General features: G+C 41.8%; 1 protein-coding gene across 1 annotated transcript in view; it reads left to right on the top strand.

Annotated features, from left to right (window-relative positions):
• Positions 1–19,682, top strand: part of ENDOV (endonuclease V) — a 95,101-nt gene extending 75,419 nt beyond the window's left edge. Inside the window, exon 7 of the mRNA XM_069064110.1 lies at positions 19,555–19,682. Within this exon, the coding sequence (XP_068920211.1) occupies positions 19,555–19,582 (28 nt within the window). The 3' untranslated portion in view covers positions 19,583–19,682. The remainder of the gene's footprint in view (positions 1–19,554) is intronic.
• Positions 19,683–21,936: the final 2,254 nt, after the last annotated feature.

Here is a 21,936-nt window from a genome sequence, read left to right as displayed (position 1 = left end):
TTCTTCTTCTTCTTCTTCTTCTTCTTCTTCTTCTTCTTCTTCTTCTTTTTCTCTTCTTCCCTCTCCCATTATAATGAAGAATTAAACAAAAAAGAGGAATATGGGGGGAATTAGCAAAACTAATCAACATTTTGAAAATATTTGATGTTATGGGGTGAATCGGGGAAGACTTGGTGGAGGAGACAATTTTATATGGGGAAGTAACAGGATTGATGCCTTTCTGCTGGGCCCATGGAATCTAGTCCTTTAAAAATAGGCTCTTGGAAGGCCACTCTGGCAGGTCTGTCTCTGGAATCGTGGGAGGCTCAGACACCACTGTTCCTCCTCATGGGAACCTTAGCTAGGGTTGGGCAGGCAGCTTGGCCTCCTGGTGCCCACATGGACAGTCCTTCTCTCCTCAGCCCCTCATTTCACTGACTTACACTAAGTGAGGTAGGGTTAAGGTCCTGCCTCTCTTCCACCTAAGCCCACCTGCCACCCTCCCTCCTCCTGGAGGCAGGCTCCTGTCACAGTTGCACAAGACCCAGACAGATTGTCCTCCAAAAGCTCCACCATCACCTAAATTTGCCCTGAACACCAAAGTCCTAGTTAGGGCTCTTGTCCCTACCCGCTTCTTTCCCTAGTGTCTCCCAGAGACCATAGCCTATGTGGAGCGTGATTGGAGGCTATGTTTCTCCCACTCTCCCCAGTAGCTCCAGAGCTGGCACCTCATACCTATTCATGACACTGACATATGGCACCTCTGTTGGGGGAGGGAAGACAGTGAGGGAACTGCCAATTGTAAGAGTGTTGCTTTTCCCTGATAGAGCCCTGGTAAAGAAGCAAGTACAGGATATGAGTGAGGGAAGGAGAAGGGGGAGAGGAGAGGAAAGAGTAATTAAAGAAAAACAATGAATAAACTGGGGAAGAAAGTGGAAGGTATGGGAGACCCCTGCATTTTCAAATCAGTCTAGAAGACTAAGACTCACAGGGATTGATAGAAATCAATTCACCCATTCCTTTGCCCCTAGGAGGGACTATACTGGTTATTGTATGAATATTATATAGACATAGAAGGCATCCTTTGGTAGATGAGGAAACTGATGCCAAACAGGCAGGAAGCAACAGAGCCAGGAATCCAGGACTTCTGATTCCAATTTGATATTCTTTCCACTATACCACACCATCTCAGAAGTTACTAAAGACTACTTAGGACAGAAAGACCAATACTCCCCTCACTAAGAACAAGTTTTTTGTTGTTGAATCATTTCTATCATGTCTAACTCTTCATGACCTCATTGGGGGTCTTCTTGTCAAAGATACCAGAATAGTTTTCCATTTGACAGCTCATCTGACAAATGAGGAAACTGAGGCAAATAGGGGTAAGTGACTTGCCCAGGATCACACAACTAGTAAATGGCAGAGGTCAGATTTGAACTCAGGAAGAGGAGTCTTCCTAACTCCAGGCCCAGCACTCTATGCACTCTATGCACCTAGCTGCCCCAAGAATAGCTAAGGGTAATGAATTAGAAAATAAGTCTTCCCAGGATCATTTTTCATATGGGACCACTCTCTGTGGGAGGGGTGGGGAAGGATACTGGGAGAATTTTCAGCAGTCATAGGAACAAAAGATGCCATAATCTCTGTGTTTTCATATATCGAAGTATGAAAACAAAAAGAAAATGGTCCTTCTCAGCCTGGAAGTTCTACCTGACATTAAGCCTAAGATCTTGCTGCTGCAAAGTTAGATCATGTTTTCCTGCCCTGCTGTCAGGAGAAATGGAGATGTCATAGAGTACATCCTCCCCCTCCCTTCTGAGATTTCCAAGATGCCAGGAGCCAGGAGGGAATTCTACTGGCTAATTTGTTCCTCTGCTCCCATCTTTAGCTCATTCTGTAGTAATTAGAACAGATCCCACTGCAAGAACCAAGGGTCTAAATTGTGCTTGATGTCGTAAATAGCATTGAATCAATCTCTTCTCCAGTCCTATCTTCCCACCAGTCAAATGCAGAGTCTTGGATGCAGTTACTTTTTAAATTGTTGATGTCTTTTTCCTAAAAATACATTTTATTGGGGGATGGGAGGGAGGGAGAGGGGGGGTCTGAAATAGACAACATCAACAACCCTGAACATTTCCATATATAAAGAATAAAAAAAGAGGATTGTATCAGAAACTGAGACTATTATGTACAGCTTTTTAAAAAGTTTATATAATAAGTTCAACCCATTAGTTTCAAAGATGTTTTGCTTGTCTGAGTCTCCCTCTGAATTCCTTCTGTTCTCTTCAGTGCATCAAAAAATGCTTCAATAATCTTCTTTTCTCTCTTTTTTGGCATCATTGTTATGTTTCTCCTTCCCTTAAATCCACCCTCTCATTAAAAAGTCTTCCCTTGTAAAAAATATGCAGAGTTAAGCAAAGCAAATACATACATTGGCCATATTAGATAGATTTGTTAAATTAAATTATAATGATTATTAACACCCAACTCAGGGATACTCCTTAGAGGACTGCTGCTGCTCCTGTAAGTTCTAGAGTTACCCTGTGGTACTATACTCCTAAAACTATATAGCTTATATGTCCCCATTATTGTGCTTTCCCTTAGCAGTCAGCTAATAGGCACAATTAGCTCTTAACAAAGGTATTTACTGCAAAATGGCAGCTATAAAACATTACCTTCTAAGCCCTGGGTGCTCTTTCCCAACTAATATACTTAGCATCCATGGGATAAGAGGGCACAGATTTAGAATATACATGTGGCCAAGACTACTGACTCTTTTGGTACTACTGCACCTCAAAATCCTTCACACCAGAGGTGCCAATCCTCCTTGAACATCCCAAACACCCCTTTTCAGAGCTGCTTATCTACCTTAGATAAGTGTCCATCATGCTCTCAACTCTCACCTGTGGTCACACCCTGGTAAACTATCTCGGCAGATGGGCTAAAGCAGTGAGGGTAATTAACCAACAGGCTTCAAATCTATTGGTGAGTTGGGGGGGGGGGAGGTGTTCTACCCTAAACATGTGAAGACTTCCCCTTGAGGAATGTATGGATGAGAACAATTTGTTCCAACCGCCACAAAGGTGGTTGAAGCAAGCATTACGGAAGAGCTTGATCAGACATGCATCAAAGTCATCTACTGCAGCCCAGGCCATTGTCGCTGGTTATACTGACTATTGTCCTGCCACTGGACTTTGATGACTCTGGAAGAGAGAATGAGACTTTTTTTTTCACAGTTCTCCTCACTTAAATCCAATTAATGCATAAGTCAAGACACCACCCTGTGATGTCATCAGCCATCTTTGAAAAAGAAGGACAAACAACCTCAAAACCCTTTCTCTCCTGGAAAGTCCTCACACAGCTCCATGCTTGGTACAGTGTCTTTTTGGACGGGCTGCCCAGTTGGATTCCCAGGGTCCATTCCTCACAGGGCATAGCAGAGCACTCTTGTGAAATCATATCTGACTCTCTTCTCTGCCGCCAAGGGTCATGCTCCTTGGAGATGTTTCTGACTTAGAACGACTGCTTTTCTGTGTCTGTCTGTTTGAAGAATGTGTACCTCCTTTCTATTGCTGACTTTTATCTGAACTCTTCTGAACCAGTGAACCCTTGAACTGCTGGATGAAGTATCTCTGGTCAACTAGTTCCATTGGCCAATGAAGATGGGAAGGAGAGAAAATCCCTTTCTTTGCTCTACTCCCTCCCTGCTCTCTCCCCAGCCCAAAGGTGAAGAACTGGGTCTATTCTGCATTCTGGTTCTCTCTTTGACTATCTCTAACTCTACTTCTGCCTCTGCTTCTGCTGTCCCTCTATCTTTAGGGTTTAGCTCTCGGGAGTCTATCTACAAAATTTTTTCTCTACTAGTATTCAGACTTCCTTTAATTCCAGCAGGTTTTCACAATTGTAAAGGGATCACTGGATATTAATACCTTGTTTCCAAATTAATATTTCATTACCTGTGATTATAATTAACTGAGCTAGGGTTGTGATAATGGTGGTCTTTAGCTACCCAGGAGGGTCTGGGTCCTGGAAGTGACAGGAGAGTCCCATGACATCATTCCCCCTCTAAAAGATTTGGCCTAAGTATCCTATTGAACCCTTCCCCATTCCCTTGTTGCAAATATTTCCATCCTTCTACCCCATGTTCACTATATCTCTTCCTCTGCTATTCTTACCCAGTACCATGATGATTATTGAGGGCGTGGTGGAAGTAGAACCAAGTAGGAATGCAGAACTCACAATTAGGAAATTTGCGGTTTTGAACTTATTACTAAATAGGAAAGACTGTTTGGGCCCTATTCTCTGTAAAGAACTCATGACCAGCTGGGCAGTAGCAATGAGAAGGGGGGAAGAAGACAGAAAGAGAAAGAGAGACAGAGACAGAGATAGAATGTTTGTGTGTAGAGGGGAAGTTAGAGATAGCTAAGTGGTGCAGTGGAGGATAGAGTGCCAGGTCTGGACTCAGGAAGATTCATCTTCCTGGATTCAAATCTGGTCTCAGACTTACTAGCTGTGTGACCTTGAACAAGTTATTTAACTCTATTTGCCTCAGTTTCTTCATCTGTAAAATGAGCTGAAGAAGGAAAAGGCAAAACACTCCAGTATCTCTTCCAAGGGAACCCCAAACAGGGTTGTGAAGAGTTGGACAGACTGAAAACAACTGAACAATAGAGGGGAAATGGAGAAGAATTTCCCTAGAAATCACTTGGGCAGGAGGCTGGTGGTTCACAGTGATCAGTGCCAACGATATTTTCTAGATGGAGGAAGAAAGAGCAATGGCTAAAAGCCCAAGACACTGTGCCCAAAGGCTTAGCTTTCAGGGGACAGTATCTTCTTTCTCTGGTTTGGCCTCATCCCAGACCCATTAGTCTCTTCCAGAAACACTTTCAAACTCCTTCCTCTTTCCTGCCCTGCTCTGAGATCTAAGGGAGGGTTGCCTGAATCTCCCATCCTGGTCTCCTGCACACTACACAGATCTTATCCTGTAGCCTGATGCAGAGAGGAGGTAGGAAAGCAGCAGGCCTCTGGACTCTGTCTATTTCAGGGCTCTGAAGGGGCCCACACTCTGGGCTGGCCAGCTCTGAGCCCCGCAAAGGCTCCATGTACCTGGTCTCTGGGAGCCGCTGAGCTGGGGAGGTAACATTCCATGCTGCCACAGGCTGACCTCATTTCAGGCACCGCTGCGTATCTCTGCATCTGTTGCTAGATGTCTTGGTACAGATGGGCTGCCAGTGAGCTAAGTGTGTGCGAGGGAGGGGGTGCCAGAGGAACCCCTACCCAACAGGAGTGTGGGGGCAGAAGAGACAGGCAAAGAAGGGGAAGAGGCAGTGGGGGCAGGGAGCAGTTGGGATTCAGAACTGCATACACAACATTCAGAGTTAAGGTAACACATGGTGCCACATGCTGATCCACCAAGGAAAGTTATTGCGGATAGAAAGACTCAGAGAGGAAAAAGGGAGATCTGGGCAGTGGCACATACAGTGCATTGGGAAGTATGAGCCCTGGGGGTGAGCTCCAGCTCTGCCTCTCACTAAATTGGTGACCTTGAGGGGATTTGTTCCTATTTCTAGGTCCCATTTTTCTCCTCTATTAAATGAGAAAATTGAATTCGAGGATCTCTGAGATTCTAACATTCTATGATCCTATGAAATCAGAAGCCTTAAGTAAACAGATGCCTAACCATCTGTGGGAGCTTTTTTTACTGGGGAGTAATTGATAACAACAGGGTAAGAATAGTCGCTTAGATGAGAGGTTCTTAACTTGGGGTCCAGGGGTAGATTTTGGAGGATGGATGTGAACTTAGAGGAAGAAAAAAGTGACATCTTAATTTTCACCAACCTTGAACTGAAATTTACATTTTCTTCAATGGCAAATGTAGTCAACAAACTTTCTGAGAAGGGATCTATAATCTTCACCAGATTGCCAAAGGGGGTCCATAACACCAAAAGGTCAAGAACCCCTGCCATAGATTAATTCCCATTTCTCCTCTCAATGAATCCAGTATTTTTCTATCTATAATATTGATTAATCCCTCCCCCTCCCCCAGTCCTCACATAGATAATTTGAAATTAAGTGGTTAAACTCAGTTGTTTTTCAGTCATGTCTGAATCTTTGTGACCCCATTTGGAGTCTTCTTGTCAAAGATACTGGAGTAGTTTGCCATTTCCTACTCCAGCTCATTTTATAGATGAAGAAACTGAGGCAAATGTGGTTAAGTGACCTTGCCCAGGATCACATGCCTAGTAAGTATTAGGTGTCTGAGGCTGGATTTGAACTCAGGTTCTCCTGACTCCAGGGACAATGCACTATTCATTGCACCACCTAGCTGCCCCACAGCCCCCCTAATTCTATCATATATTGGTGACCACAATGGCAGAATCAAGTCTAGAGATTTTCTACACTTAAATCTACCCTCTTCCTCCCTGCCTCTGACTAGTTGCTTTTCTTGCACTGTTGCTTAGAGTCTCCCAGATGTAAAATTTATCCTTGAAAACTTAAGAACAATATTTTTAATAGCTGTTGCCATACCAAATTCTCATAATTTTCAAGCTACATGGAACAAACAGTTTTGAAAATACAGACACCTAGCAGAGGCAATCAAAGTCACGTGGGTACAGGGAGAGACACATACCCTTGTCCTCAGTGCTGCTGGAGTCACACTGAGGATACTGTCAGGGAGTCTACAGAGGATGAGCTCACATTCTAACACTTATATTTAGCTATAGAAATCAGTTGTCTTATCCACTTGTGTTGAAAATAGTCCATAGAACTCTCAATATAAAAGAGTAATGAGAAGATAGTGAATTGTCCCAGGATGATTTTGATGGAAAATACATTGAAAAAGATGAGAATGAGATGATGATGATGGTGGTGGTGGTGGTGGTGGTGGTGACAAGCAATTAATGCCTGCCACATGCCCCTTTGGAATTTTAAAATGAACTACCACATATTTGGAATGTTTCTTTAAAAAAAAAATCGGGGGTGGAGTCAAGATGGCACAATAGAAACAGGACTTCTGCCCAGCTCCAGCTCCCACCTCCTCCAATTAATGTAAAAGGTAACTCTGAACAAACTTTGGAGCTACAGCCCACAAAATGACACAGAGAAGCTTACCTGCTGAGGACAGCCTGGCAGGCTGGCAGGAAGTAGCCAGCATAGCGCTCTGGGAGCTGACCCCAGGCCCGCTTCAGCAAGAGATCTTGGCCCCAGGGCAGCCTGACCAGCCACTGGCTGGAGGGACTTCAGATCACCAGCAGCTGTGGCGGTTTCCAGAATTATCAACCCACAGATGCTAAGGACAAAGTGATAGGTCAGTGCAGTGTGGATTTTGGGATCCGGTAGTTTGAGAGTGCAGTCAGCCTTTATCCCCTGGAGGGAGAAGCCGCTGAGGCTCCGAGGGCATGCAGCCACCACCACATGGCAACTTCAGCTGCTGGCCTGCAGATTGTAGGGGGACCAAGCAACCAGTCTGAGTGGTAATCACTATTGCTTTAACCTGCTTGAATCTGGATTGCAGTCTAGGATGCAGGTCCTGGGGTGTGTGAACAGCTTGCCAGAGCGTGTGGAGGCTTCAGTGAAGGCACCCAACTAATACCTTCAGCAGCTGAGAAAACCCCAGTGATTGGGATGAAGCTCCCCTGTCTGCTAGCAGAGTTCTACTATGTCAAAAAGCCCAAAAGTCAAGTAATTGAGTGGCAAAATGACCAGGTAAAGGAAGCAAAACAAACAGAGCAACCCACCTTTACACTCCTATTTTGGGTACAAAAAGGATCAAAGCATGGAACAAGAAGAAGAGAGTGAAGTCAGAACTCCTGCATCAAAAGCATCCAAGAAAAATATGAATTGGTTACAGGCCATAGAGGAGCTTAAGAAGGATTTTGAAAACCAAATAAGAGAAGTGGAGGAAAAATTGAGAAGAGAAGTGAGAATCATGCAAGAAAATTATGAAATGAGAGTGAACAACCTGACTGAAGAAAATAACACCTTGACTAACTCAAATGGCAAAAGAGGCTGAAAAAGGCAATGAGGAGAAGAATGCCTTAAAAAGCCAAATTTGCCAGATGGAAAAAGAATCTCAAAAGCTTACTGAAGAGAATCATTCCTTCAGAACTAGATTGGAGCAAATGGAAGCTAGTGACTTTATGAGAAATCAAGATACTATTAAACAGATCCAAACAAATGAAAAAATAGAAGGCAATGTGAAATATCTCACTGGGAAAACCACTGATCTGGAAAATAAATCCAGGAGAGATAATTTAAAAGTTATTGGACTACCTGAAAGCCATGATCAAAAAAAGAACCTAGAAATCATCCTTCAAGAAATTCTCAAGGAAAATTGCCCTGATGTTTTAGAGCCATAGGGCAAAATTGAAGTTGAAAGAATCCACCAATCACCTCCTGAAAAAGATCCCAAAAAGAAAACTCCCAGGAATGTTATAGCCAGGTTTCGGAATTCCCAGATCAAGGAGAAAAGATTACAAGCAGCCAGGAAGAATCAATTTCAATATTGTGGGAAACACAATCAGGATAACCCAGGATCTGGCAGCTTCTACACTGAGGGATCAAAGGGCTTGGAATAGGATATTCTGGAGGTCAAAGGAGCTGGGATTAAAACCAAGAATCGCCTACCCAGCAAAACTGAGTATCATGTTTCAGGGGAAAATATAGTCATTCAATGGAATAGAGGACTTTCAAGCATTCTTGATGAAAAAACCAGAGTTGAATAGAAAATTTGACATTCAGATACAAGAAGCAAGAGAGGCATGAGAAGGTAAACAGGGAAAAGAAATCATAAGGAACTTACCAAAGTTGAACTATTTACATCCCTACATGGAAAAACAATAATTATAACTGATGAAACTTTTCTTGGTATGAGAATAGTTGGAGAATAGAAATGTATGTATATAAAAGTGTGTGTGTATATGTATGTATACATACATATATATGTCTATATAAGAGGGTATATGGGCATGTGAATACATATGTGAATGTGTATATATGTGTACAGGTATACATAGATATACATAAATATATAATATTTGTATATTATAAAAAATAAATACTAACCTATTAAAAAATCAAACCTGGGGCATCTAGGTGGCACAGATAGAGCACCATCCCTGGAGTCAGGAGGACCTGAGTTCAAATCCAACCTCAGACACTTGACACACTAGCTGTGTGACTTTGGGTGAGTCACTTAACCCCAATTGCCCTGCCTTCACCCCTCCAAAAAAATAAAAGAGAAAACCAAACCTGTACAATGTTAATGAAACAGAGAGGGCAGCTATAGAAAGATGCATGCTCTGTCACCAAAAAGGAGCAAGAGGATTGATAGACATTCTGAGAGCACATGACAAACAAGTAAAAAACCTGCAGAAAAACTTTTGGAACAAGCAAACATCACTACACCAAGTAACTGTAAGTATAATAAAGTAAATTCTGTTAGATTTGTTGACTGTAACTCAAAGTGGTTTATCTCTTTGAGGCCGCTGTGTGGCACAGAAAATACAATGTTGGATTTGGAGAGAGGAAGACCTGAGTTTGCCTCAGGCATTTGCTAGCTGTTTGACTCTGGGCCACTTATTTCTGCCTCAGTTTCCTCATCTGTAAAATAAGGATAATAATAGCACCTACCTCATAGGGTTGTTTTGAGGAATAAATGAGATAACTTGTAAAGCACTTTGCAAACCTTAAAGTACTATGTAAATGTCATTTTTTCCTGGCTGCAACTGATTTATCTAACCAGTGACCTCCTAATTGACAAATATGACCTTTTCTCAATTCTCATCCTTCTTGATCTCTCTGCAGCCTTTGAAACTGTCAATCACCACCTTCTCCTTGACAATCTCTTCCCTCCGGGCTTTTGTAACTCTGGCTTTCTCAGTTTTCCTCCTGCCTCTCTAATCACTCCTTCTCAGCCTCCTTTGCTAGTTCTTCATCCAAGTCATGTCTGTGAACTGCGGGTGGGCGTACCCCAAGACTCTCTTCTGAGTCCTCTCCTCTTCTCCTATACTTTTTATTTTGGTGATCTCATCAGCTCCCATGGATTCAATGAACATCTCTATTCAGATGATTTTCAGATCTATTTATCCAGGCTTTACTTCTCCCTGACCTTCAATTTCACTTTTCCATTTACCTATTAGACATCTTAAATTCAGTATGTTTAAAACTGAACTCATCTTTTCCCCAAACCATCCTCTCTTCCTAACTTGTCTATTACTGTTAAGGGGAGCATCATCCTCCCAGTCATGCAGGCTTGCCACGTAGGTGTTAGCTCTGACTCTTCACTGTCTCATACCTCCCTCCCTTCCCCACCAATCCAGCTACCAACTACTGTTGTCTCTACCTTTGTAACACTTTTTGGATATGCCCCTCTTCCCCTTTGACACGGCCACTCTCTGATACAAGTTCTTATCACCTCATGCCTGGACAATTGCACACTTCTATGTTTCCAATCTCTCTGAAATCTGTCATTCATTCAGCTGTCAAATTAATCTTCCTAATGTGTAAGTCTGACCAAGTCACCCTCTCCCACCATTCAATAATGGTGCCCACCAGGGACTCCCTTACACCTCCCAAATGAAAATATAAAACTTCTGTTTGACTTTTAAAGCCTTTAAAGCCTAACTCCTTCCCACATTTCCAATATTCTTATATATTGCTTCCCTCTCCTCTCCCTGTAGCGGCAATGTAATATTTACAGCATCCATGATCACAATAAAGACTGTGACTATAAGTATTGGGTGACGTTCGATTGCAAAATATACCAAACTCTCCAGATAGAGGATAGAAGTAAAGCATTTATTCAGACATCAGAAAACCGAATCCCAAAACCAGTAAGCTGATTCCATCATAGTACCAAAGATATTAAGAAGCCATAATAACGCTGAGAGCCACAGCATCCTTCAGCCTTCCCACAAACCATACAAGATCAATATTTACTCACAAACCTCTCTATCTCCTTAATGAGCTCCTCTCTCCCCCATTGTCTGGCTAACTCTGACTAGCTTCCTGTGGGCTCTGCTGCTCCCTTTAGCAAATTCCCTCCATCACAGGCTCCATGTGATGACATTCAGACTATTAGGGGGCAGAGTTTACTTTCAAAGCAGGGGAGGTCTTCAAACTCCCCCCTAGGTCTATTCAAGGGCAGGAAAGATCTTCAAATTTCCATTCCCATTCCATCCCCCCACCCCCATACACTCTTCTTTCTAGTGATACTGGTCTTCCTGACACTCTTTGCATATGATAATCCATCTCCCAACTCCATGCCTTTTCACCTTTTCAAACTCTCATCTTCTGCAAGATGCTTTTCCTATTTCTTCTCTAACTTAGTGCCTTCCCTCTGAGATGATATCCAATTTATCCTGGATATAGCTTGTTTGTATATAGTTGCATAGTTGTACGATTGTTTTCACGTTGTCTCCTCTATTATACTGTGAGCTCCATGGGAGCAGGAACTGATTTTTTCTCTTTTTGAAGGGAGAAAGGCAAGGCAATTAGGGTTAAGTGACTTGCCCAGGGTCACACAACTAGTAAGTGTGTCATGTTTCTGAGACTAGATTTGAACTCAGGTCCTCCTGACTTCAGGGCTGGTGCTCTATTCACTGTGCCACATCGCTTCTCCTAAGGAACTGTTTTTTCTTCTCTTTACACTGCCAGCACTTAACCACAGTGTGTGACACATAATAAATTCTTAATAAATGCTTATTGAATGGATGATAGACACCTTAATGGAAAACCAACCTGGTCTATGTAAAACAGAAGCTACTCCTACCACATCCTACCCCTTTGTATCAAGGTCTCAAAATTTAGGGGGACCTTCCAGTACTTAAATAGTTTTTTACATTAAAAAATGCTTTATTAACTTCTGATTTACATCATTTGTTTCCGCCAGATTTTGAGTTACAAATTTTATCCCTGCTTTTCCCCCACCCACCTCCCCAAAATAGCAGTCCCACAGGATATCCCCTCCTCCAATCTGCTCTCTCCCATATTTTCTCCCATACCCCTTTCGACTTTTCCAGTGGATCTTTATGCCTCAGTGCCTGTATATCTTATTTCCCAATTACATGTAAGATAGTATTAATAATAGTATATATATGAATATATATACACACATATATATATGAATATATATACACACACATATATATGTACATATATACATATATTTGAATATTTGATTTTAAAACTTTCAATTCCAGATTCATTCCCTTCCTCCCTTGTCACCCACCCTTACTGGAAAGATAAGCAGTTCAATATAGGTTATACATGTGTGGCTAATGCAAAACAATAACATAGTAGATATATTGTAAAAGACTAACTATATTTCCCTCCCTCCTATCCCACCTCCCACTTGTTCTATTCTCTACTTTGATCTCATCCCTTTTCAAAAGTGGGTGCTTCCAACTTCCCTCCCCCCCAGCCTTCCCTCCCTTCCATCATCCCCCCTCTCATTCCCTTCCCCCCTACTCTCCTGGAGGGTGAGATACCCTATTTAGTGTGTATTTCATTCCCTCCTCAAGCCAAATTCAACGGGAATAAGGTTGACCTGTTCCCTTTTGCCTTCCTATTCTTCCTGTCCATTGTAACCATTTTCCCATGCCTCTTCTGTATGAGATAGTTTACCCCATTCTGTCTCTCCCCATCTCCTCTCATTATATTCCTCTCTCACCTCTTAATTTCACCTTGTAAGTATCATCCCTTCCTGTTAAATTGGTCCTGTGACCTCTATCTATGTATATCTGTAAACATATATACATATGTATTCATATGCCCATATACCCTCATATATAGACATATATATGTGTATATATATGTGTATATATGTATATATATATATATATATATTTCTAATCCCTTCAACTACTGAGAAAAGTATCATGAGTTCCAATTATTGTTTTTCCATGTAGGAATGTTAATAGTTCAACTTTGATAAGTTCCTTATGATTTCTTTTCCCTGTTTACCTTCTCATGATTCTCTTGCTTCTTGTATCTGAATGTCAAATTTTCTATTCAACTCTGGTTTTTTTCAGCAAGAATGCTTGAAAGTCCTCTATTCCACTGAATGACCATATTTTCCCCTGAAACATGATACCGTGTTTCCCCGATAATAAGACACTGTCGTATTTTTTTTGGAAAGAAAAACACCAGAGGGCTTATTTTCAGGGGAGGGCTTATGTTTTCCTGCCTCAGCTCTCCTCCGCGGCACTGCTCTCAATGGTGCCAGCAAGCAAATCACTGGGGAAGAACAGGATGACGCGCTCACTGCTGCAGCTCTGATTGGATGCAGCTTGGAGCGCAGTGTGCGTTTCACCCAGGGGGGGGGAGGTGCATACAGAGGGTACCATAATGTAGCGTGTAGCGCAGGGGATCACCTTCACTACAATAGCAATCTCAATAGGGCTTATTTTCTGGGGAGGGCTTATTTTAGAGGAATCTTACACAGTAAGGGGAGGGCTTATTTTCGGGATAGGTCTTATTATCGGGGAAACACGGGTACTCAGTTTTGCTGGGTAGGTGACTCTTGGTTTTAATCCCAGCTCCCTTGACCTCCGGAATATCACATTCCAAGCCCTTCGATCCCTCAGTGTAGAAGCTGCCAGATCCTGGGTTATCCTGATTGTGTTTCCACAATATTCAAATTGTTTCTTCCTGGCTGCTTGTAATATTCTCTCCTTAATCTGGGAATTCCGAAACCTGGCTATAATATTCCTAGGAGTTTTCTTTTTGGGATCTTTTCCAGGAGGTGATTGGTGGATTCTTTCAACCTCAATTTTGCCCTCCAGTTCTAAAACATCCGGGCAGTTTTCTTTGAGAACTTCCTGCAGGATGCTTTCTAGGTTCTTACTTTGGTCATGGCTTTCAGGTAGTCCAATAATTTTTAAATTATCTCTCCTGGATCTATTTTCCACGTCAGTGGTTTTTCCCATGAGATATTTCACATTGCCTTCAATTCTTTCTTTTGTTTGGATCTGTTTAACAGCACCTTGATTTCTCATAAAGTCATTAGCTTCCATTTGCTCCAATCTAATTCTGAAGCAATGGTTCTCCTCATTGAGCTTTTCAGATTCTTTTTCCATCTGGCAAATTTGGCTTTTTAAGGCATTCTTCTCCTCATTGCCTTTTTGAGCCTCCTTTGCCATTTGAGTCAGTCTGTTTTTTAAGGTATTATTTTCCTCAGTCAGGCTATTGACTCTCATTTCATAATTTTCTTGCATCATTCTCATTTCTCTTCCCAATTTTTCCTCCACTTCTCTTATCTGCTTCTTAAGGTCCTCTATGGCCTGTATCCAGCTCGTATTTTCCTTTGAAGCTTTTAGTGCAGGAGTTCTGACTTCACTGTTTTCCTCCTGTTCCATGCCTTGCTCCTTCTTGTCACCAAAATAGGAGTGTAATGTTGGAATCTTCTGTCTGCTTTGTTTCTTTTGCCTGCTCATTTTGCCACTCAATTACTTGACTTTTGGGCTTTTGCCACAGTAGGACTCTGCCACCAGACAAGGGAGCTTTTGTCCCAAACACTGGGGTTTTCCCAGCTGCCAGAGGTATTAGATGGGTGCCCTCTCTGAGGTCTCACATGCTCTGGAAAGCTGGACACACACCCCAGGACCTCCACCCTAGACTGCAATCCAGATCCAAGCAGGTTACAGCAAGAGCGATTACCCTTCATACTGGTGCTTGGTCCCCCTACTCTCTGCAGGCCAGGAGCTGAAGCCGTCACATGGAGCTGGCTGGCTGTGTGTCTCAGTGGCTTCTCACCCCGGGGGTAAAAGCCATGCACTCCCACTTACTGGTCCCAAAGTCCAGACTGCACTGGCCTCTCACCGTGTCCTTTGCATCTCTGTATTGATAAATCTGGAAACAGCCACTGCTGCTGCTGTTCTAGAGTCCCTCTGGCCAAGGCTGGTCAGGCCTGCTCTGGGACTAAAGCCTTGGCGTGGGGCTGGGCTCGGCTCCTAGAGCACTTCGCTGGATTCCTGCCAGCCTGCCGGGTTGTCCTCAGCGGGAGGTTAGCTTCTCTGTGTCATTTTGTGGGTTCTGCAGCTCCAAAGTTTGTTTAGAGTCCCCTTTTTACATGGATTGGGGACTTAAATAGTTTTTTAAAATGTTACTAAATAGTTCTGAGCTTGAAGATGGAAGAAACTTAGTATAAGTTACCCTGGAATTAGTAGTACATAGTACAAAGAAAAGAAAGAGATGCACAGCATCTTGAATAGTAAGAGAACCTACACCTACAGAATGCCCAAGGTGTGGTGCTGACAAACCTGTTATGTTTATAGATCTGACTATAATCTAACAAAACATGCTGTTTAGCCAGGGACATCCTCTTCTCCTTTACCCCCAGTGGAGCATGCTCAGGGTTGTCATTCTTAATTTCAGGAGGCCACAGGGAAACTTTGGGTGGCTTGCTTTTGGACATGTGTAACCCATGTGTTTGCAGGGTAAAATTTAAGAGTTCCTGTACTGACTGAGGAAATAGAGAAACTGATGACTCAGTGGATATACAAAATAGAAAAGCCCAATCCATTACTTCCCTCTTCCTTTCTGTCTGCAAATATTTGTAGATCTGTTTCAAATGATTTCCCAAAAGTCAGGTAGGAGAGGAGAAGCTGGACCTATTCTCTCACATGGACGAATCTCCATGTCACCATGTACCATGAGCACATGGTACCTTAAGTACATGTCCATACTGGCAAACCTTAGTCTGATCTGGTTTTTGTTCTTTTCCTTTCCTCCTTTTCCTCCTCCTTCCCCTCATTCTCCCTCTTCTTAGATACCACCATGGTCATTGTTACGTTGTCATCTAGATGAAAATGACCAGGACTGCAACGTCTGAGAGAGTTCAAGAGGTTCCAAGGTTCTGGGTTCAGTGAAAGGGCTAATTGGTTGAGATAGTAGAAGTAGCAGGCTGGTGGTACGGCAAGCTTCTGCATCCGAGAGGAAAGTCAGTAACATGAAGTTTGGTGTCTTGCTGTCTTACCAGCGGAAATGTGTGCTCTTTGTTTCCATAGTAAGAAGCCAAGGCAAAATGTCAAATGTTTGATGAGCAGTCTTGCAAACTTGTTGCATGTTCTGATGAGGTTAAATTTCAGTCTCCCAGTAGATTGTAACAGTAGTTATAACATGATACTGAATTCTGTTTATATCTTTGTGAGTCTTTTATGAGCAGCCTTTCTTGTGTTTGTAGGAATAAATTACCTGTCCTATATCTGATTCATATTGTATGTTGAGTACCTTTCTAGGTCCTAAGCTTGATCCATAAATAATTTCATTCTCAGTGGCACTGGAGTGGAGGATTTAATTAGCTGAACAGTGTGAGAAGAGGGAGCCACACTCCTCTTATTAGAGATAGGATCCTCAGAGATTTCCCTTAAATCTAATGCCTTTCCTCCGTTGACTATTTCCTATTTATCCTGTATATAGCTTGTTTCTACATAGTTGTTTCCATATTGTCTCCCCCATTATATTGTGAGCTCTTCAAGGGTAGGATATGTCTTTTGACTTTCTTTTTATTCCCAGTGCTCAGGACTATGCCTGGTACAAAGTAGGGCTTAAATGTTTATTGACTGGCTGAATGTAGTCCAAACTGCATACCTGGGTATAGAATATGAAAGAGGCACAATATTCTCTGTCCCCTAGACCCAACCTTCGTTCCTCTAGGTACCTCAAAATATTCAGGAGAACTCAACCAACAAGATGTCCTGGCATTGGAACACTATAAAGACTGAACTGCTATTCATGATCACCCAGACATAACATTGATACATAAAATCTTCAGAACATTTTTTAACATACAACACCACATGATGATTATACATAATCTCCAAGCTGTGTGGAACAGACAGCTTTCAAAATAGAGAGCCAGCAGAGGAGACCATAGTCATATGGGTACAAGATGAGGTTCCTGTCTTCCCTTGTTGTCCTGTCTGTTACTGTAGTTGTGCTGAGGTGAGCCCCCATAGGGGGAGCCTATGTTTGGATTTTTTTAATGCTATATAAGAGCCGTTATCTTACCCACCTGTGCAGTAGTCCATAAAGCATCAGTCACAAAAGAATAATGAATGAATGTTTTGTCCTCAAAATCATCGTTTTGTCAATGCCCTGCTATTGTTCAGGTGCGCACAAAGGAGGAGTGAGAATAAACCTTAGGTAATGACAACAGGGATCCCAAATGTCTCTTGTGAAACAGAATGTCCCTATGTGAGATCATCTATCAGTATGGGTCATTCGGTCAATAAACATTTATTAAGTGCCTACTATGTGCCAACCAGGTAGCTAGTGAATAGAGTCAACTAGTGAATAGATTGCTGGATCTGAAGTCAGGAAGACTCATCTTCCTGAATTCAAATCCTGCCTCAGACTACTAGCTGTGTGACCCTGGGCAAGTCACATAACCCTATTTGCCTCAGTTTCTTCACCTGTCAAATAAATTAGAGAAGGAAATAGCAAACCACTCTAATGTGTTTGCCAAGAAAACCCCAGATGGGGTCATGAAGAGTCGCACATGACTGAACATGACTGACATCCCAGGCACTATGCTAAGCACTGGGGTATAAAGAAAGACAAAAGAAAGGGCCTGCCTCTGACGAGTTCACATTCCAATAGAGAATAGAACTGAATGTTGAGATAGGCCTCTTTTTAAGCACTCTCCCATCGAAAAGGAAGGGAATGACATAATAAGAGTAATGATGATGATGCTGACAATGACAATGATGACAGTGGTGATGAAACACAAAGTTCATGACACCAAAGTAGTTACATAAAGGTTAATATTTCCCTGTCCAAAAGAATGAAGATGTTTGGCAGATAATCTCAGGGCACATGATAAATGGGTTAAAAATTTACAGAAATGGGCGGCTAGGTGGCACAGTGAATAGAGCACCAGCCCAGGAGTAAGGAGGACCTGAGTTCAAATACAGCGTCAGACACTTAACACAAAAACTAGCCATGTGACCTTGGGCAAGTCACTTAACCCCAATTGCCCTCCAAAAAGCAAAAAAAAAGTATTTACAGAAATAATTTCAAAGCCAACAAACCTCCCTTCACAAAGCCATAGTAAAGGATAACAACAGGTATATGCCACTGGATTTGTCAAATGTAATTGAAGGTGGTTTATTTCCAGATGGAGCCCATGAAGTGGCTGAGATCCAAGAGTGGAATCCAAAGGTGCTCCATGGGCAATATCCACATGAATTCAACCAACAATATGTCGACAAATAAGCATTGAACAAATGACTGAGTCATGCAGATTCATTTATAGAAACAGAGAGTTTTTTTATAGCAACTTGGGATGAGGTAATTGCCACTGGAAATGACAGAAAGGTTAGCCATAAGGAGCCCAGACTTACTGATTGATGGAGATTATACAACAAAGTAGTAGAAACTGCGTAATATATTATGGCAGATTGGAAAAAATTAACATTTTACTAGATACTTAGACATGTTCAGTTGGCTAGAATTATGCCCCGTGGGCTTTCTGGCTCTCTCTCTCAGAACCAGGCCTACTGCATTTCCCTCAGGGTTCTAGGGGATCAGAATGTCTTGCTTCTCACTTTCTACTACCATCAACTTAAGCTTCTATAGGCTATGTTCCCTCCTACTGCTAGAGGCCAGTGACTAACACCCTAATTCCATTTGACCACTTAACATTGACCAGGGAAAGGGAGTACTTTATACAAATATTATCTTTTTTGATAGCCAGAACAAAATACAAACATTCCTCACAGTTCCCCTAAGGTATGTTCTCCCCTTGATCTTCCATTGAATGGCCAATAATAGCCCCTAGCTCAAGCCTCTGTGGCTCATTGTTTAGTTTTGATGTCTAGAATAAGTGTAAATAACAATTATTTTCTGTTCTGGCCAGAAACTTTGAGAGTCTTCCCCTCCCAAATTGATATTTTTGTGATGGCAAAGTAAGTCATCTTTTGTCTCAATTCTCATGTAGTCCTTAGTCATTGAATGGGTGGGTGTTGCCTCAGACAAATTGAGACTTGGGAAAAACCTTAATTTAGAAAGGCCAAGGTCACCCACTACATCCTGGATCATCACCAATGTTCTTGACTTTTGTCTTGCCACTAGACTTTGATGACTGTGGAAGAAAGAGTGAGGCTGAGGACTATGCACAGCTCTGCCTCACTTAAATCCAGTTCATATGCAAGTCAAGACATCACCCTCCTGGTGTCACTGGTCTTTTTTGAGAAGTAAGCTCCCTAGCCTCCTCCATATGGAGAAGATACATCAACTAAGCAAGATAATGAGACCTGTATACATGCTTTGATTTCACTCATCTATAACCAAAATTTAGTATCTCCTACAAATTGTTTTAAAACATTTTTCCAGGGTGGCTAGGTGGTGCAGTGAATAGAGCACTGGCCCGGGAGTCAGGGGGACCTGAGTTCAAATCCAGCCTCAGACACTTAACACTTACTAGCTGTGTGACTGTTGCAGCAAGCACCCCAGCATCCCCAGGGTGGCTGCCAACACAGGTTCTTAGAATTGCTTTTCTAAAGGAAAGCAACTCAAAATGGGTTAACAATCTTGCTTTAATCAATCAAATATATCATTTACCTTGTTCAGGGGAAAAAATCAGCACCACGAACTTTAGAGTATACAGACAGAAGTTACAAAGCAGAAGTTACAAGAAAACAGAAAAACATATCAAGCAGACAAGCCTCCAACTGTCCTGACCATTACATCCATACCTAGTAAGTTACCAGAGGGGGAAGCATCAACATCTGGGTTTTCAAAGGGGTGGGGGGGGGGGGCTCTCAATGACTGCCCAGAGTCTCATCTGGTCAAATCACACAACACTTCTCAAAATGAGCCCCAAAGCAAAGTCTTACATCAGGGATTATATAACCTTCTCCTGGGTCAGAGAATTTAATAACCCTCTTGACCCACTGCCAATCACAAAGCACCAAGGTGTGGGCGTTCCTGAAAAACAAGCCTCCCACCACAGGCTCCAGGTCCACTTAACCTAGGGGAAGGGAAGATCTTAAAAATTTACATTCCTATAACAGTGACCTCGGCCAAGTCACTTAACCCCAATTACCCTGCCTTCCAAAAAGCAAAAAAAAAAAAAAAACACCAGAAAAAAAAATTTTTCTGAGAAGGCATCCTTGGACTTTGGCAGACCATCAGAGGAGTCTATTACCCAATAAATAAAACCCTTGCCATTCTCTTACAGACAATATAGCAGTATCCTGCACTCAGGACATATCTGACAGTCATGGTGCCCTCCCCAGGAAAGCAATTTTTGCCCAGTGTGGAAGATACAAGCTGATGCCATTATTGCCTTCAACACAAGATGGAAAGTGTTGGAAACCCTGTTTTCCAGTAGTTGGCGAGTGTAATACAGCAGTCTCTGTATGTGAAATGAAATTTTCTTTTTTCTTCTTCTTTTTTTTATTTTTTTGCTTTTTGGAGTGGGGAAGGCAAGGCAATTGGAGTTAAGTGACTTGACCGAGGTTACAGGGCTGGTACGTGTTAAGTGTCTCAGGCTGGATTTGAACTCAGGTCCTCTTGACTCCATGCCCGGTGCTCTATTCATTGCACAACCTAGCCACCTTGGTATGGAACTCTTGCTAAACATAAAGAACACAGAGGAAAATGAGAAGGTATCTAAGAAACACTAGAGGGAGAAGGGAGCAGAATCCAAAGGACAACAGGGATGCTAATTGCAGCTCTGCAAATAAAACCAGCAACAGCAATGACAAAAGCTTTGTTCTTGCTTGGATCTTGCTTATTTCCTACTCCCCTGGACATGTCCCCACTATGAGCCTGTCTGCCTTCTTTGTGTCTAATCTGTGCATCCACTGGGCTGGCCAGGGGGTGGGAGGTGGGGTGGGTAAGAGATGAGAAACCTCACAAATCTTTGAGATTTTAGCAAATAAACTATTGGAACTGGAGCAATTGTCGTAGACAGTGTTGTCTACAAACTTTCCAATGTAACATCAGTCCATAAAAATGAAAGCACTAGTCCCATGTAATTAGCACTTTATGAGTATTTATTAATTGGTTGAATATTACCATATTGAATAATTATAATCCCCACATTATATAGAATGAAAAGTTTTCAAAATATAGAATCATATATTCTGTATAACAATAGAACAATATATTCTATATAACATATAGAATAACATATTCTATATAGCATATAGAATAATATATTCTATTTAACATGTAAGCCAGCATATTCTATATAACACATAGAGCAGTATAATCTATATATTGTATAATATATAGAATAGCATATTCCATATATTATATAGGTCATTATATTCTACATTACATATAGAATAGTGTATTCTATATAATACATAGGACAGCATAGTATATATAATATATAGAACATTATCTGTTGTGTAATACATAGAACACTATATTCTATATATTATGTAATGTATAGAATGGTATATTCTATATAACATATAGAACAGTTTATTCTATATCAGAAGTGGGAAACCTGAGACCTCAAGGCCACATGTAGTCCTCTAGGTCCTCAAGTGTGGCCCTTTGACTAAATCCAAACTTCACAGAACAAATTCCCTCAATAAAAGGATTTGATCTGTAAAACTTGGGTTCAGTCAAAAGGCTGCACCCAAGGACCTAGAAGGTCCCATGTGGCTTTGAGGCTGCAGGTTCCCCACCCCCATTCTATATGATACATAGAATAATATATTCTAGATGCGGCTAGGTGGCGCAGTGAATAGAGCACCAGCCCTGAAGCCAGGAGGACCTGAATTCAATTTCGGCCTCAGACACTTAACACAAAAACTAGCCGTGTGATCTTGGGCAAGTCACAACCCCAATTGCCCACCAAAAGGCAAAAAAAAAAAAGAGAATAATATATTTTATATAATATAGAGACTAACACTTTCTATATACTATATAAACTAATATATAGAATATATTATAACACACACTATATTTTATATTGAGTGTTATACATTATTT

The sequence above is a fragment of the Petaurus breviceps genome, unplaced genomic scaffold (assembly GCF_028583685.1).
Source record: "Petaurus breviceps papuanus isolate PSGF00001 unplaced genomic scaffold, PetGlider_PUasm1.0 90617, whole genome shotgun sequence".
Lineage (NCBI taxonomy): Eukaryota > Metazoa > Chordata > Mammalia > Diprotodontia > Petauridae > Petaurus > Petaurus breviceps.
This window is presented reverse-complemented; position numbering and strand designations above follow the sequence as displayed.